Here is a 15,248-nt window from a genome sequence, read left to right on the forward strand (position 1 = left end):
GACCGCTGAAATGAATATGGTGATTAATATTTTCCAAGACATCTGAGGGACTTATGTATTTGTGCTATTGAAACTCTATGGCTGCGTCTAGATTGGCATGATTTTCCGGAACTGCTTTTAATGGAAAAGTTTTCTGTTAAAAGCATTTTCGGAACAGAGCGTCTAGATTGGCACGGACGCTTTTCCACAAAAGCACTTTTTGCGGAAAAGCGTCCGTGCCAAGCTAGACATGCTTTTCCGCAAAAAAGCCCTGATTGCTATTTTCGCGATTGGGGCTTTTTTGCGGAAAACAAATCTGAGCTATCTACACTGGCCTTTTTGCGCAAAAGCTTTGCGCAAAAGGGACTTTTGCCTGAATGGGTGCAGAATAGTATTTCTGCAAGAAGCACTGATTTCTTACAGTAGGAAGTCAGTGCTTTTGCAGAAATTCATGCAGCCAGTGTAGACAGCTGGCAAGTCTTGACACAGCCTATGAGATTTAGGAACTTGGAAAATGGGACTTAAGAACATCGTGTGGAAGCTTTTGAGAGAGATACTCAAGGTCATTATAATATATTTATGCCTCATCTGGAATATTCTGTTCATTTGTATTCAGTCTATTCCAAATATGACATAGAAAAAAAGGGTACAGTTTGAAAAGGATGGGACATTTACTGTACCACCATATTTACCATTTGTATGTTATTTTCAACATTCCCTATACTGAAAATGGGAGAATTTTATAATGTTGCCATATCTTTAACTGAGGATGGTATATCTCTGGTAGCACAGAGATAACATGTTTATACTGTCCTGAGTACGTGCATTCATTTTGCAGCAGGTATTTCATAGGAAATATGCTTCCTTTCAGGCAATCTCAAAGTTCCTCAAGAGAAGGTAATATTGGCATTCATTTAAATAAAATGGCAATTTAAGGAGCTAACAACATTTTTCAAAAAACTCTGAGCAAGTCACAGCATTATCATTATTGACTTTGAAATATGCTTTTGCATTTTTTGTGAAATGGTGCAGTGAATGCTTTGGCTGCTGGGAGGATAGAGAATAAGAGGTAGAACTGAACGCAGGGGCTGTGTCCATTAAGCTGCAAATTAATTTCTAGCATTAATTTTTGTAGGGTATGTTTGTGTTGCATGGCAGATGAAGATTGATTTCAATATGACAGCAATTTCTTTTTGGTAGGAGCATCTACCCACCAGAGAGAAACTGCTGACACTCTGTGTGCACATGTGCGCGCACACACCACATTGTGTCCATAATGTTGGTGCATCGTACAACTTTCATAAAATAGCTATTATCTAAGAATGAAGAATTTGCTTGTCAGAAAATTCAGAATAGTTTACAATTGTGCATTGGTTATTTTGTGTCTAAAAGAATGGAGACTCTAATCCCCATTCACCCTCCTCCATCCTTCACCCTTATTTTGGTCCCTTTCTGTGTTTCACTTTGTTGCATGACATGTGAATTTAGAATCTAACATTTTGGGGTTCAAGACTAAGGGCCCAGCTTCCCTGTCCCCCCGCTCCATCTTGTTGTCATTTGCACTTATACAAGTGGATGAAAAACGCTTCCAAACCAGAATAGTAGCATTCTTCCCTTCCTCTCCCACATCCCTCATCCCCATACAGGTGCAAAAGGCCACCAAAGGATTCAGGCAGTGGAGAATGAGGTTCTGTGACTCTGATAGTTCTTATGATGATCCCAGCACACTTAATCATAACACAATACTATTTACTTTACATCAGACTGGCCCCTGTCTATCACGGCCTCATAGGGAGTAAAGAATCCAACCCATGTTCTATGTTCTGCATGAAACAGTAATAATATGTGGTTAAGTGGCCTGGTGTTGGTTATAAAAGCTTAGCATAGGAGCCTCTACTGCTTGAGCTAAAAGCCAATTGACTCCCAACTTAGGCTGTAGAGAGCTCCCTTGTTCTTATCTCTTGCTGTAAGCGGTCTAAGTGTCTCTCCATGGGAGAGTGAACCACACTGAGTGTGTGGGTTACACTAGCATTGCTCCTCAGATCTTATTTTCTCCCAAGTACACAATTGACAGGGAGGGAGCAGGAAATAAGTGGCTATCTGGCCCTCCCGGTGGATATCTCCCATGCATTCATCAACTGGCTGTCTTTGGAGAAGGGAAGGAAATAGGTTGCACCCCAGAAAGGGGTTTCCACAAAATTGATCCTGACTCGGCTGTGTGGTAAAAGCTGGATCCGAGCCAAGGTTTCCATTGTGACAAGGACTGTCATTATGTAAGTTCCAGTTCCTGATTCTTTGCTCCGGCCAAATAAGAGATGCTAGGGGGTGCCAGCTGACAAAAGCTGGGATTGCCAGAACTCATTATGTTCTAACCATTGCTTCTCTCATGCTCCTCCTCCCCCTAATACCCCCTATGGTACAAGAAAGGTGACATAGCAAGTTGGTCATACTCCTCTGTATATGCCGGGGACTTTCACAGATAAGGGGCATTCCCAGCAGAGGAGATTTAAGGGAAGTTTCCATTTCCTTATGTCTACTTCTATGTTTGCCAGAAGTTAGAAAATACAGTATATCGATTTTATTTCAGTAGTTAGTATTTGCTGTCAGCTCGTTGAGAGTTTTTTGTCCTCTATTGTGTCTACTTCAAACAAAGCCAACCTGCGAAACAACAATTTTATCTTTTCTTTTCTGGTCTTGGCAACCTCATATCTTTTTCTCTGGAATGGAAACATGCTACTGTGTGAACAGTGGGAATGGCTCGTTTTCTGAATGACTGCTAACATTCCAGAATTCATTCCCATGTAGCACGTTATTTAATATCCTCAAAACCGCAGACTGGGTTTTCTGCTAAACACCGCTGGGCCTCCATTAATATTAAGGAAAATAAGTCCTTAACGTTAACTATTGGAGGAGACCTTGTATAAAGTCAAATTCCTGTAAAATGAGGCTTCGAGGGGAAAAGTGTGTTTGTGCATGATGTCAGGGGTAGAGGAAGGAGAGTGGAAGGGATCTTGTTATATTCCGACTTTAGCAAATTGTAGCCCAGGTTCCTTAAGCATCTTGTGAAGATTTATGATTGACAAAAACAAAAACCAGAAAATACAACCCTTCAAGGCCCAGTAATCAGGATATTCCAATACTATTTACTAATTCTGGAGCACATAGTTGCTCCTGCTATCAAAGTGGGTCTCCTTTAAATCATTAATCCAGAAATGTAAAGCAGAATGATTATGTTAGTGTATTCAAAAAATAGCCCTGAAAAAAATTATTGTAAGTGCTAAAATGTACCACCATACAGGATATAAATGTTTCTGTATTTCACACTTAAAATTAAAACAGGAACACCTGATTTATAGGGAGGAAAATATACAAATAAAAAATGGTGCATTGCAGGAGCATTTCAGCATTACTTCTATGATGCTAAAAACTTCCTAGGTCAATTCAAAACATGTAGTCCTTGGGGCTGTATCAGCTATCATCTATAGCAGTTCTCATTTCAGGTAGCGGTTGCAAATAGTCTGGGAATCAACTGCCCTGTCCTGCATGATTTATCTTAGTATATATCCAAATAATTCCAGTTGTCTGGGTACAGCAAAAGGAGGACAGGAGACACTTAATATGGATTTTAATCAGGTCTCAACATTATTATACAGATGTCTGGGACACCCAGCAGATAAAATGTATTGTGCAGATCAATCTTACAAAAAGGATTGATATCCTATGCCTACTTCTTGCGTGGCAGGGAGGGTATGAGGTTGGGGAGGGAAGAAGGTTTAATCAAATACATATTCCAGCCTGGGTAGAACATAATATGTGCATGGAATCTGCAAAAGGTTTTTACTTTTGTTTGTTCTTTGGGTTTTTTTCATGCCTAGGTGCCTTTTTTTAAAATTTCTTGAGAACTAGAAATAGTATTATCATTTGGAAGTTGGGATATTGGTCTGTGAAGGATTCAACTCTTTTTCATCAAAATCTATACAAAAAAACATTGTCGGCAGTATATTATGCCAGTAGCTGATGCGGCTTTCTAGGCATGTGGGATATATAAAATACCACTACCTAATATTTCTCCATCTCTGTTCCCCATCGGTCACTGATACCAATAAAAGTTAGTGCTTCAAACCAATCCTCCATTTTAAAGAAGCCTACATAATAACCTCTTTCTAATATATATAGAGAACCTCTCACTGGGTTAGAAAAAAATTCTTTGTGTGGATACGTAACATTCACTTAAAAAAACCCCCAAAAAATCAGCAGACTCTTTTAGGAGACTGCAGATTGCTGATGAAAAACATTGGGTTTTTTATGCAATATGTTTGACCCAGTTTGTGAAAGAGAATTTTTTATCAGCCATTCTGCATAGACTTGAAGACAATATGTCTTGATCTTTCTTCATAACTGAAGTCCCTTGGCAACCAGACTAGAGTGTTTGATCTTCACTATAGTTTTTTTTTTAAGTAAGCTGATGATGGCTTTATAAATATCTTGATTTAATTTACAGTGTTTAAGGAAGAATATAAAATAAATAGTGTGGGATTTTCAGGTAAATACTATATGAAAATTGCATGTGTACACATGCAATGTCACATAATTAAAACAGAAAATTCTGGAAGGAAACTAATTTTATTTCTAAGAATATGCTATGTGCTCAGATTACTATCCACTCTTGAACTTTATGATCTCATATTCCTTTGTACATTTATAACTTTGAAAAATAATATATCCCATCTATAGATGTTAATGTCAATTTATAGCATTATAAAATATAAGGCACATGTGTGACCTATGTATTTCATGCCTATAATGAGAGAAAAGGTTTTGGGGATTATCTGCATAAACCATCTTTGGATTCACCATTCCTGAGTAATGCATTCATCAAAACTTATTTTGATAAGACTATATATTGCATGACATTATCTAGTGCTCATTCTTTGTAAAATGTCTGTTGTGCATTTTGCAGAACCACTCTTGTTCTCTGTAGCAGGTACTGTAAAGAAGATATGATTGTAAATGAATACAGTAAACTGCAGTTTGATACATTTCCCAAGGAGTACAGCAAAACATGGTGTTGAATGATTGGCTCCCTGGTTTTTCAGCAGGCACCATGTGATTTAACATCACACTGAAAGAGATGAAATCTAGCATCAGTGTGACAGAGACATGGCTGAACTTGCTAGTTTTGCTTGTGGAAAAAAACTGTGCTTGACTTCATTGTGTATAAACACTTCCAGATCGGATTCAGAGTGCTGAATTCCATCTTGTGCTGTTGAAATACGTATTTAGTTAAATTGGAAAGTTCAGTACATTCTGAACCTTTTAAAAGGTCTTGTCAAGTACCCTACTAAACATATTTGAGAGAGATTTGAAAGCTCACACAATACTCGGTATTTTTATTCATGATGTTCTGTACATTGCTGCCGTCACTCTGGGTAATATAGAAAGAAAACAGTGCACAGTTAACTGGAGTAAAGGCCAAGGCCACAACTTTTACTGAAGTACAATAACTCATTTTGCAGTGCTTCCTAGTAGAAGCAGTCTCTCAAGTAGCGAGGAGTCAGATTCTGAGCTCATGAGCTCTGGATCCAAGAAGATGTAATCTTCAAGCTCAGCTCCCGAGCCATAGATAAGTCCTGTGAGCAGGTTTCAACCAGATTCATTTTAGCATTGTGAATGCAATTATTTTTATTTCCATTTTTACTACATGAACGACAGACCTTGGCAAATACCCAATGGGTCCCTCTTTATCGGGGTTATTTGCATATCAAATGAAAGGAAACAGAGAGCAGTTAAAATGCCTTCCTTTCACATCTCCCGGAGAAGGATGGTGAGATGGTTTTCCAGCAGCCTGTGTTATCTCTGTGCATATGTTTTGCACACTATTGCCTGTGGGGAGGGGGAGCAATTTTTTTATCAGACTCTCTTTTTGGTGGAAATTTGAATTTTCAACTAAATGGATTTTTGATTAAAATAGTGTGCTTCTGCAGAAATTTCTAGGTGTTTTTTTAAAAATGAAACAAAACAGCTAAACAAAACCCCCTGAACCATCCTCCCCCCCTGAAAATCATGGCTAGATGTTCAGCACAGCAATGCCATGCCTCCATTGCGGCTACTTGCATTGCCTCAGGTACCCTGCTCTTTATTCTCACAGGGTATGTCTACACTACCACCCTAGTTCGAACTAGGGTGGTAATGTAGTTAACTGGACTTGCAAATGAAGCCCGGGATTTGAATTTCCCAGGCTTCATTTGCATGTTGCCGGGCGCCGCCATTTTTAAATGTCCGCTAGTTCAGACTCTGTGCCCCGCGGCTACACGCGGCACGAAGTAGGTAGTTCGGACTAGGCTTCCTAGTCCGAACTACCTGTACTCTTAGTTCTACCTAGTTCATGCCGCGTGTAGCCACGGGGCACGGAGTCCGAAGTAGCGGACATTTAAAAATGGCGGCGCCCGGCAACATGCAAATGAAGCCCGGGAAATTCAAATCCCGGGCTTCATTTGCAACTCCGGTTGACTACATTAACCACCCTAGTTCGAACTAGGGTGGTAGTGTAGACATACCCACACTGACTAGGTGAGAGCTTGCACAAGTGTGTGTAGGCAGGCAGGGGAATCACACTCCTGCCTCACAATGTAGGTGTAGCTGACGTATATGCCTACATTGCAGTCATTGGGTGTGGCTCAGGAGACATGCCCAAGCTATCTCCAGTCTCAAGTATCTAATTTGCAAACTCCACAAGTAATGACCCAAGATTCTGGGTAAGCTTGTACAGCCTGCCCGGAAGGGTGCTCAGACCAATACCTGAGCTTTCTAGATTAAACCTAACTCAGTTATGTCTTCATGAACTGCAGTCACACCCCATGATTGCAGTGTAGACATAGCCAATGTCTAAGAAAGCTTGTATCTACATGAAGGAGAAAGCCGCACCTCTGTTGTGTTGGTTAGCGACCGAGGGTGGGAAGTTGAAGAATATAGGAGACATCTAGGTGAGCATGTCCATGGGATTTTTGCTCCTTGTGCTTTTGAAGACCTCCTCCTGCATCCCTAGAAGGCTGACTTGAGGTATGTTTGCCAAGTATGAAAGGAACTATAATGAACAAAACTGTGCCAATTCTTCATCACATTTATTTGCAGCTTCCTCTCCTTCCACCTAGATGCTTCGGTCTTTAGATTGCAAGCCCTGATTGATAGAGATTGTCCCTTTCCTGCGTCCGTCCAGCACACAGAACAATGTGCCCCTGCTCCCATTGGGGGCCCTGGGATGTTAACATAATATAAACATTTAATGATAAACATTTGTTTGTTATTTGGGCTCCAGTTCTGACATTTTCCTCTTTTTGTTCTTCTTTTCCATGCTTTCTTTGGTATAGCAGACCACTTAGGAATTGAATTCATGGGTAAGTTTTCACTTTTCTTCCTTTATCTTACTACTGTTGATCTTCTGGGGTTTAGTCCCCTGCCTGCTGAAGCCAGTGGATAGGCTGCCATTCACTGTAGAGGTCTTTGGAGTCATCACTTAGGGACAGATTTAAAAAAAAATATGTGCCAAGAAGGATTTTCAAAAGCATCTAGGTGTCTAACATGTATTGATTTTCAATGGGAGTTAGGCTTCTAGCTGCTTTTTGAAAATCCTTCTAATACTCAATGAAATCAAAGAGACGGCAAGATGCTTTTTAAAATCTCAGTAGATACCTGAATCCCTTTAAAAATCTGGCTCCTCCGTGTTTACATTTTGCAACACAATTTGGACTCATTTATTACATTTTGAACTATCTCACAATCTCAGCATCATGCTCACGAGCATTATAGGGGTCGAAAGTTCCCAGTGGCACTTTGTTATTTTTGTGTGTGGTATTACAACATATAATGGAAAATAATAGGCTGTATCATGGTAACTGAGAAGATAATACTGTAGACAAGATTTTAGGCACTGGAATAATATGTGTCTTTCTGAAGAAGCACCATACATGTTAAAACATTTTTAAACTTGATTTTTTTTCCATTGAATTAATGTTGTAAAAAAATGGTAAAATTTAACAGGGTCTGAAACAAGATGTGCATATTTCAGGATGATAGTGAGGCATTAACTTTATTTCAGGACAAAGTCTTTTATATAAAGTAGCAGAAAATAGCAATTGATGGAGATAACTACAGGCAGGTTTAGAAACGTCAGAGAAGAACATAGAAGTACCTCAAATGCTTAATCGGCTGGAGTCTTGAGTTTGACCAGTCAAAACCTTACCTGAAAACTGGTGCTCAGCTGGGCTATGTCTAGACTGCAAGCCTCTTTTGAAAGAGGATTTTTGAAATAATCTTTCGAAAAAGCCTCTTTCGAAAGGGAGTGTCTAGACTGCAACCTCTTCTTTCGAAAAAGTGAGCTGCTTTTTTGAAAGAGAGCAGCCAGGCAGTCTGGATGCTCTGTTTCAAAAAAGCCCTGTTTGCATTCAAGAACACCTTTTTTCAAAAGAACACTTTTGAAAAATGCGTTATTCCTAGTGAAATGAGGATTACCGCCATCAGAAGAAAAGCCGCGTTCTTTTGATTTAATTTCGAAAGAACGCGGCTGTAGTCTAGACGCAAGTGAAGTTTTTTCAAAAAAAGGCTACTTTTTTCGAAAAAACCCTGCAGTCTAGACACAGCCCTGGTAGCACAAACACTTTCTTCAAGGAACTCAGGCTAATCCTTTGCAGAGTTAGAAAACAAACTCATCATATGAGCTAGGCATTTTGCTTAAACCAGTAAGTGAGGTTGCTAATATCTTCAATGCAAATTTTAAACAGAATTCCTTAACTCATCTGTTACTTGTTGATCTTATGTGGCTAAGCCGTACGTTTGTTTTACTATATATTCCTGTTAAAAATGACATGAAACAAATATTATTTTGGCACAGTCATGAGGGACATTTATTTGAAACACAAACACATACAGAGCACAGCACAACACAAAAAAAGACCGAGCCCTAAATTTGGAGTTTGGTGTTCAGAAGGGCTTTAAGGTGAGTTTTGGCCACTGTTTTAGCTTTGTCATGTAATTTCCCCATGATTTGGAACTTATATCAAGACATGACCCTATTATTTAAAAAGCAGAAGTGTATTTAAACAATGACAAGAGGTAAGTTTTTTAAAATAATTTATTTATATTTATCTACATCTCAGTAATTGATAAGGTTCTTACTGATAAATTGACAAAGCATAGAATCATAGAACCATAGAACTGGAAGAGACCTCAGAAGGTCATCAAGTCCAGCCTCCTGCTTTAGACAGGACCAATCCCAACTAAATCAACCCAGCCAGGGCTTTGTCAAGCCGAGACATAAACACCTTTATGATGGAGACTCCACTACTTCCCTAGGTAACCCATTCCAGTGCTTCACTCCCTCCTAGTGAAATAGTTTTTCCTAATATCCAGCCTGGACCTCTCCCACCTCAACTTGAGACCATTGCTCCTTGTTCTACCATCTATCACTACTGAGAACAGCCTTTCTCCATCCTCTTTGGAACCTTCCTTCAGGAAGTTGAAGGCTGCTATCAAATCCCCCCTCACTCTTCTCTTCTGCAGACTAAACAGACCCAACTCCTTCAGCCTCTCCTCGTAGGTCATGTGCTCCAGCCCCCCCTAATTATTTTGGTTGCCCTCTGCTGGACCCTCTCCAATGCATCCACATCCTTCCAATCCAGAGATGTCATTATTCCCCTTTATTCAGCTCTGGTGAGGCCACATCTGGACAAAAGAGGTGGCCAGACCAGCACATACCATCTAAGATGATTAGCTCTGCTCTTACTCTCACCTGAACAGACATTTGCAAGATCAGACCACATAAGGGAAATTTTGTTTTAAAGTCTTCTAAATGCTTCATGGAATTTTAAGGCTAGGCATGATCCATGACAAAGCACTGGGTGAGACGATTTAGTTGAGGTCAGTCCTTCTTTGAGCAGCGGATTAGACTAGGTGACCTCTTGAAGTCTCTTCCAACCTGAATTGTCTATGATTCAATGATTCTATAGTACACAGAAAGGGCTACAAGAGGGGGAAAGCATTTCCTGTCTCTGCATCTGGCAAAGACTCAGGTCATTAAGGGTACATCTACACTGCAACACCAAAGTATCCTGAAATAGCTATCCCGCCTCTTCACAGCAAGCCCGTTATTTCAGGCTCACTATTCCGATGTCCCTGTGAACCTCATTCTATAAGGAATAAGGGATGTTTCGGAATAGTTCTTTATTTTGAAATTTGGCTCTGTGTAGACAGCGCCAAATGACGAAATAAGCTATTTTAAAATAGCATCAAAATAAGATACGCAATGGCTACGTCTACACTGGCATGATTTTCCGGAAATGCTTTTAACGGAAAAGTGTTCCGTTAAAAGCATTTTCGGAAAAGCGCGTCTAGATTTGCAGGACGCTTTTCCGCAAAAGCACTTTTTGCGGAAAAGCGTCCGTGGCCAATCTAGATGCACTTTTCCGCAAAAAAGCCCGATCGCCATTTTCGCGATCGGGGCTTTTTTGCGGAAAACAAATCTCTGCTCTCTACACTGGCTCTTTTGTGCAAAAGTCTTTCGGAAAAAGAATTTTGCCCGAATGGGAGCAGCATAGTATTTCCGCAAAAGCACTGACAATCTTACATGAGATCGTCAGTGCTTTTGCAGAAATTCACGCGGCCAGTGTAGACAGCTGGCAAGTTTTTCCGCAAAAGCAGATGATTTTGTGGAAAAACTTGCCAGTCTAGACACAGCCAATTTGTGTAGCTCAAATGGTGTATCTTATTTCGAGTTACAGTGCAGTATAGATACACCCTAAAACTGCATACTTTGAGTATATTTTCTCATTGTTTTAGAATTTGCGTTTGAAAACAAAGCTAGCCCATAGGACTTATACTAAAGGGCGGTTGGAATATTTATTCTGATTTCCCAACTGATGAGTTTGCCCACTGGCTTACATGACCTCAGAAGAGGCCCTAATTCTGTCTAAATTGCCCAGATCTTATGCACCTAGGCTGGGTATATCATGAGACAAGCTTTCTGAAAGACTTTATGTGGTTTCAGTCAGCATAGAACCAGGAACTTCATAGTGCGTGCAAGAACAGTAAAATATATTTTAGAAAGGTTGTCCACATTTTTATAGTTCTTAAATAGGAACTATAACAATTTTACAAATCTTTATCATAAGTATATAAAATACAGTATTAACAGTTATAAAAATGAACTTTCTTCTTTGTTTGCAGAGTCATTATGTGATGATACAGTAATCAAGGGTAAAACCTTGACAGTCATTCAAAGCTTTTTGTGCGTGTGTAACTTTATTACTGAAAGAAATCAGTGTAATCAGTGGAATTGCTTCCATTAGGAAAACTGAACACCTACACAAGTCTTTGCAGCATTCAGGCTTCACTGTACAATCCTTTACATAATCCAAGAGGCATTGTTTCTGGGTATTCTTTGTACAAGCATAAGACTACCCGCATGTTAGCAACTTAGCTCTTTTATCTTCAACTCTGTGGATAAACCCATTTCTGAAGTTTCCTTGTATTTAAGGGGCAACAGTAATAGGTAGGGGCTGACTGTCCATTTTCACTGCTATAGCAGATCTCTGGCATTTGGCATCTTCACTGTGATTTTTAAAAAAATGGTGAGGTGTTAGAGACAGGACAGGTGTAATTTTGCTTTATTTTTACCATTTCATGAGAATTTAGCTGAATAAGTATGAAAAAAACACACACACAAAAATGATGCCACATTAAGGACAATGTGTGAAATTTCCCAATGTGTGATACTTTTGAGAATGGTTTCATACTTTTGCCACTAATTTATCATAAAATGAAAGGTGGGATTTGTACACAAAATTAAGAGTAGATGTCTTAAAAATACAAAACAAGCAAAAAATGAGAGAAGCAAGAGCATCACAGGGGATGCTGGTTTTCATGAGTGAAAAAGATCAAATCCTGTTTTTTGAATTAGCTATTCTGTTTTCTAGATGATATTGGCTATACAGATACGGTGAATGTCTGAATGGCTGGACTTCAACAGTGTTGCTGGCTTCAGTTTGCAGGGCTAATTTTTGAATCAAGAAAAATCTTTGTTTAAAAATGGTTAAAATGCTAAAATGACTTTTGATGTATTCCTTTACATTTTCACTCTGGAAACAAAATTCTGTTCCTGCTCACATACTAGGGATGTTAATGGCTACTTGGTTAACTGGCTAACCAATGAGTGATTAAGTGATTGCTTATTGGTTACCAGTCCTGGTTAACAGCCCCCCACCCCCAACCCCGCTCTGCATTTAAAACTCGGACCGGCAGGCTGGCTCAGTCCCAACCAGCTGGTTTGAGTTTTAAAAGAAGAGCATGCAGGAGAACAGCTTGCCACCCCATGCTACTGACTCTGTATCAGAGGCCCCCACTGAGAGGGGCGGGGGGCAAGAACTGATCTGTGTGGGGAGCTGATTTTTAAATAGTCTCCCCTCGTGGACAGGCTCCCACCTGCTACCCCATGCTGCTGCCTCTGGGAGTGTGGCCAGGAGCTGGGAGTGCCTTGGCTGTTGTCCCCACCTCCAGGGAGAGTACTGAGTAACCGTGTAACCAATAAGAATTGTTATGGTTATACGATTTTTAAAATAAATGTTTTCTAATATCCCTAATGCATACATGGGCAGCTTCTATTGAACTCAGTGGAAGCCACGTGAGTCTAAGAATAGAGGCTGGCTTAGAAAATGGGCATTTTTGTATTGTGACCGGAAGTACCAGTTTCATTTTCTTATGGTTGTCTAACATCAAGAACTTGAAGGATAGTCTTGTGATTCAGTCACTGGACCTAGACTCGGGAGTTAAATTCAATTTTCAGCTGTGGTACAGACTTCATGTGTTGCCCTGTCCTACTTACTTGATACCTTTGTGCCTCAGTACCATATCTGGAAAGGTGGATAATAATATTACCTTTCTCTCACTTTTTGTCCGGCTTGTCTATTTAGATTGCTGGCTATTTGGAACTGATGCTGTCTCTTAGCATGTGTTTGTACAGTGCATAGCACAATGAATCTGATCTCAGTTGGAGTTCTGGGGTGCTACAGTAATATAAATGTATATTAATAATCTTCCACCTGAGGATCTCAAAACACCTAGAAATGGCAGTAAATTTAGATTCTTAGCATTTCTAGCACATAGGCAAGCTGACAAGTAAAGATTAACATGGTGAAGAAGAAACAAACTTGATCAAAATATAGTCTGTGTAAAATACATTAAAGGGCAGAAGGGCAGAGTTTTTTTGGTTAGTAGTATAAAGTGGTAGAGAAATTTAGGAGCTCACAGCCGGTATCATTCTAATAACAAACCTTAGGGGTTGATTAATAGTACTAAGTAAGGATGGAATCTATCTTACTCTCATCGTTGTCACATAATACAAACTAAAAATATGGAAGTGAACCAAAGATTTTCCCACAGGAACAACAGGCGACTGACTGCTAATGGAAAGAGACTCATACCATTGTGTATTACCACCATTGCTAAGACAATATGTTACAGTGAGTTACAGAATCAAGATCTTCAGAAATAGACAACATACCGAGCCTTGGTAATCTGTTTTGGTGATTGTGATGTCCTGTTAGAACTGATAGGGTCGAGTCAAACCAAGGTGTCTGTGCTCTTGATCGCATTGTACACTGTGAAAGGGACTAAAGGAAACAGCAATGAATGAAAGAATCTCTGCAGAGGTAAAGAGAAAGCCAACCATTGCTGGAAGTGTTGTTTGACCACCATCGTGCGGAGAAGACTAATTAAGGACAAAAGATGGATGGTGGAACAAATCAGCTGGCCCATTACTTGAGGAACCAATAACAGGAGAGCCTTAGCACCAAGTCAGAATACCCATATGCCCAGACCCTTCCAGTCTTCTTGTGCCACAGCAGTGCATAATGGGATACAGAGGTAAAATAACATGCCTCATGCAGGGACAAGAAGAAATTCATTGAACTACTGAGGAAAATATAGTTGTTATGCAAAGAGGTTATCTTAATAGGGTGGTAAGGCGGTTTGGAGCCAAACTAATACCAACTGTATAAACTAAATCCAAAATCATGCAATAATAACAGAAACCTACCCATATGTAACTGCAAAATAAATATTGCAGCTGCAGAAGAATGCGTGGCAGTATGGATCTGCAAAACCAATTGGCGAATGGCACTTCGAATCTGTTATAATAACTTCTGATTTACACTGGTGTGAAATGTGAATCACTCCCAAGAACATTTAATTAGGGCTTTAATTAGGTGGTTCTTTAGGGATGATTCACATTTCACACCAGTGTAAATCAGGAATTTAAGTCGGTAGAGTTACATCAAAATAAAACCAGTGTGTGGCCAGAATCAGGGTCTTAATTAACCAGGCATAACTACTCTCAGAAATGAAGTGAATTGAGCAACGAACTAAAACAGGAATAAAATATCACTACAGTTATCCTTGGTGTATTTTCTTATGATTGTGAATATGTGAAGAGTTTTCATTGTTCATGTTCCAAATATTAAAAAAGTCTATATCAGAAAAGCTGGTGCTTTCATTTGGTTCTTTCACTGACACCTCTGTAACTGCCCTCTGTATTTTCAACTCTTCTGATTGTGACAGTGTGTGACCACTGTAATCATATGAGTGAGACTTGGGGAATACATGATGTGGTTAGCTAATCTATTCTCTGACCTTGAATTTTATCGTCTACTGTGACAGACACATTTTGATTGACCACGCTTAAAAAAAAATAATTGTACTGGCTATTGGGCAATAGCAGAGAAACAAAAAACAGAGAATTTTGCTGTTTTGTGTAAATAAATAAAAGGCAAAATGTTTCCACACAGCTGGTGATCTATGCAGTTTGTCGGGTGGGCTTCACACTTGCAGCAATGTTTTAAAGCAGCAAATAAAAAGACAGACCTGGGATAGCACAGAAGGACTTTTCTATCATTGAATATTATCACCCAGACTCAGCTGATGTAAATTGGTACAGTGTTATTGATTTTAGTAGAGTGACATTGATTTACATCAGCTGAGGATCTACCTCTGTGTACTCTAACGGTGATATATTCCAAAGATAAATTTCAGATTTTCCTGGATTCCAGTTTTCACAAATAAGCGCACAGATCCTTTTTTTATATATAGTATCTATTTAGGACATGAACTGTGCTTCTTGGTACAGTGTCTATCACATAAGGGCCCTGATGTTGGTTGTTCCACTGAGTGCTAAAAAAATATAAACCTTAATGCTTTCATCCATAATTGCTAATTAAAACAATTAA

The 15,248-nt window shown here is 39.5% G+C and overlaps 1 protein-coding gene across 3 annotated transcripts in view; it reads left to right on the top strand.

The window, feature by feature from the left end:
* Window positions 1–15,248, top strand: part of NRG3 (neuregulin 3) — a 906,671-nt gene that overhangs the window by 754,084 nt on the left and 137,339 nt on the right. The window contains exons 4-5 of one of the 3 annotated variants that reach the window (XM_075934802.1): window positions 7,347–7,373; window positions 13,408–14,879. The exons of 1 other annotated variant lie outside the window; for it this stretch is intronic. In XM_075934802.1, coding sequence (XP_075790917.1) covers window positions 7,347–7,373; window positions 13,408–13,424 — 44 coding nt within the window. In that variant the 3' untranslated portion in view covers window positions 13,425–14,879. Of the gene's footprint in view, window positions 1–7,346; window positions 7,374–13,407; window positions 14,880–15,248 lie in introns of those variants that run through there. One more of the 3 variants, XM_006112415.4, reaches the window with a different exon arrangement.

The sequence above is a fragment of the Pelodiscus sinensis genome, chromosome 8, assembly GCF_049634645.1.
Source record: "Pelodiscus sinensis isolate JC-2024 chromosome 8, ASM4963464v1, whole genome shotgun sequence".
In the NCBI taxonomy this organism is placed as follows: Eukaryota; Metazoa; Chordata; order Testudines; family Trionychidae; genus Pelodiscus; species Pelodiscus sinensis.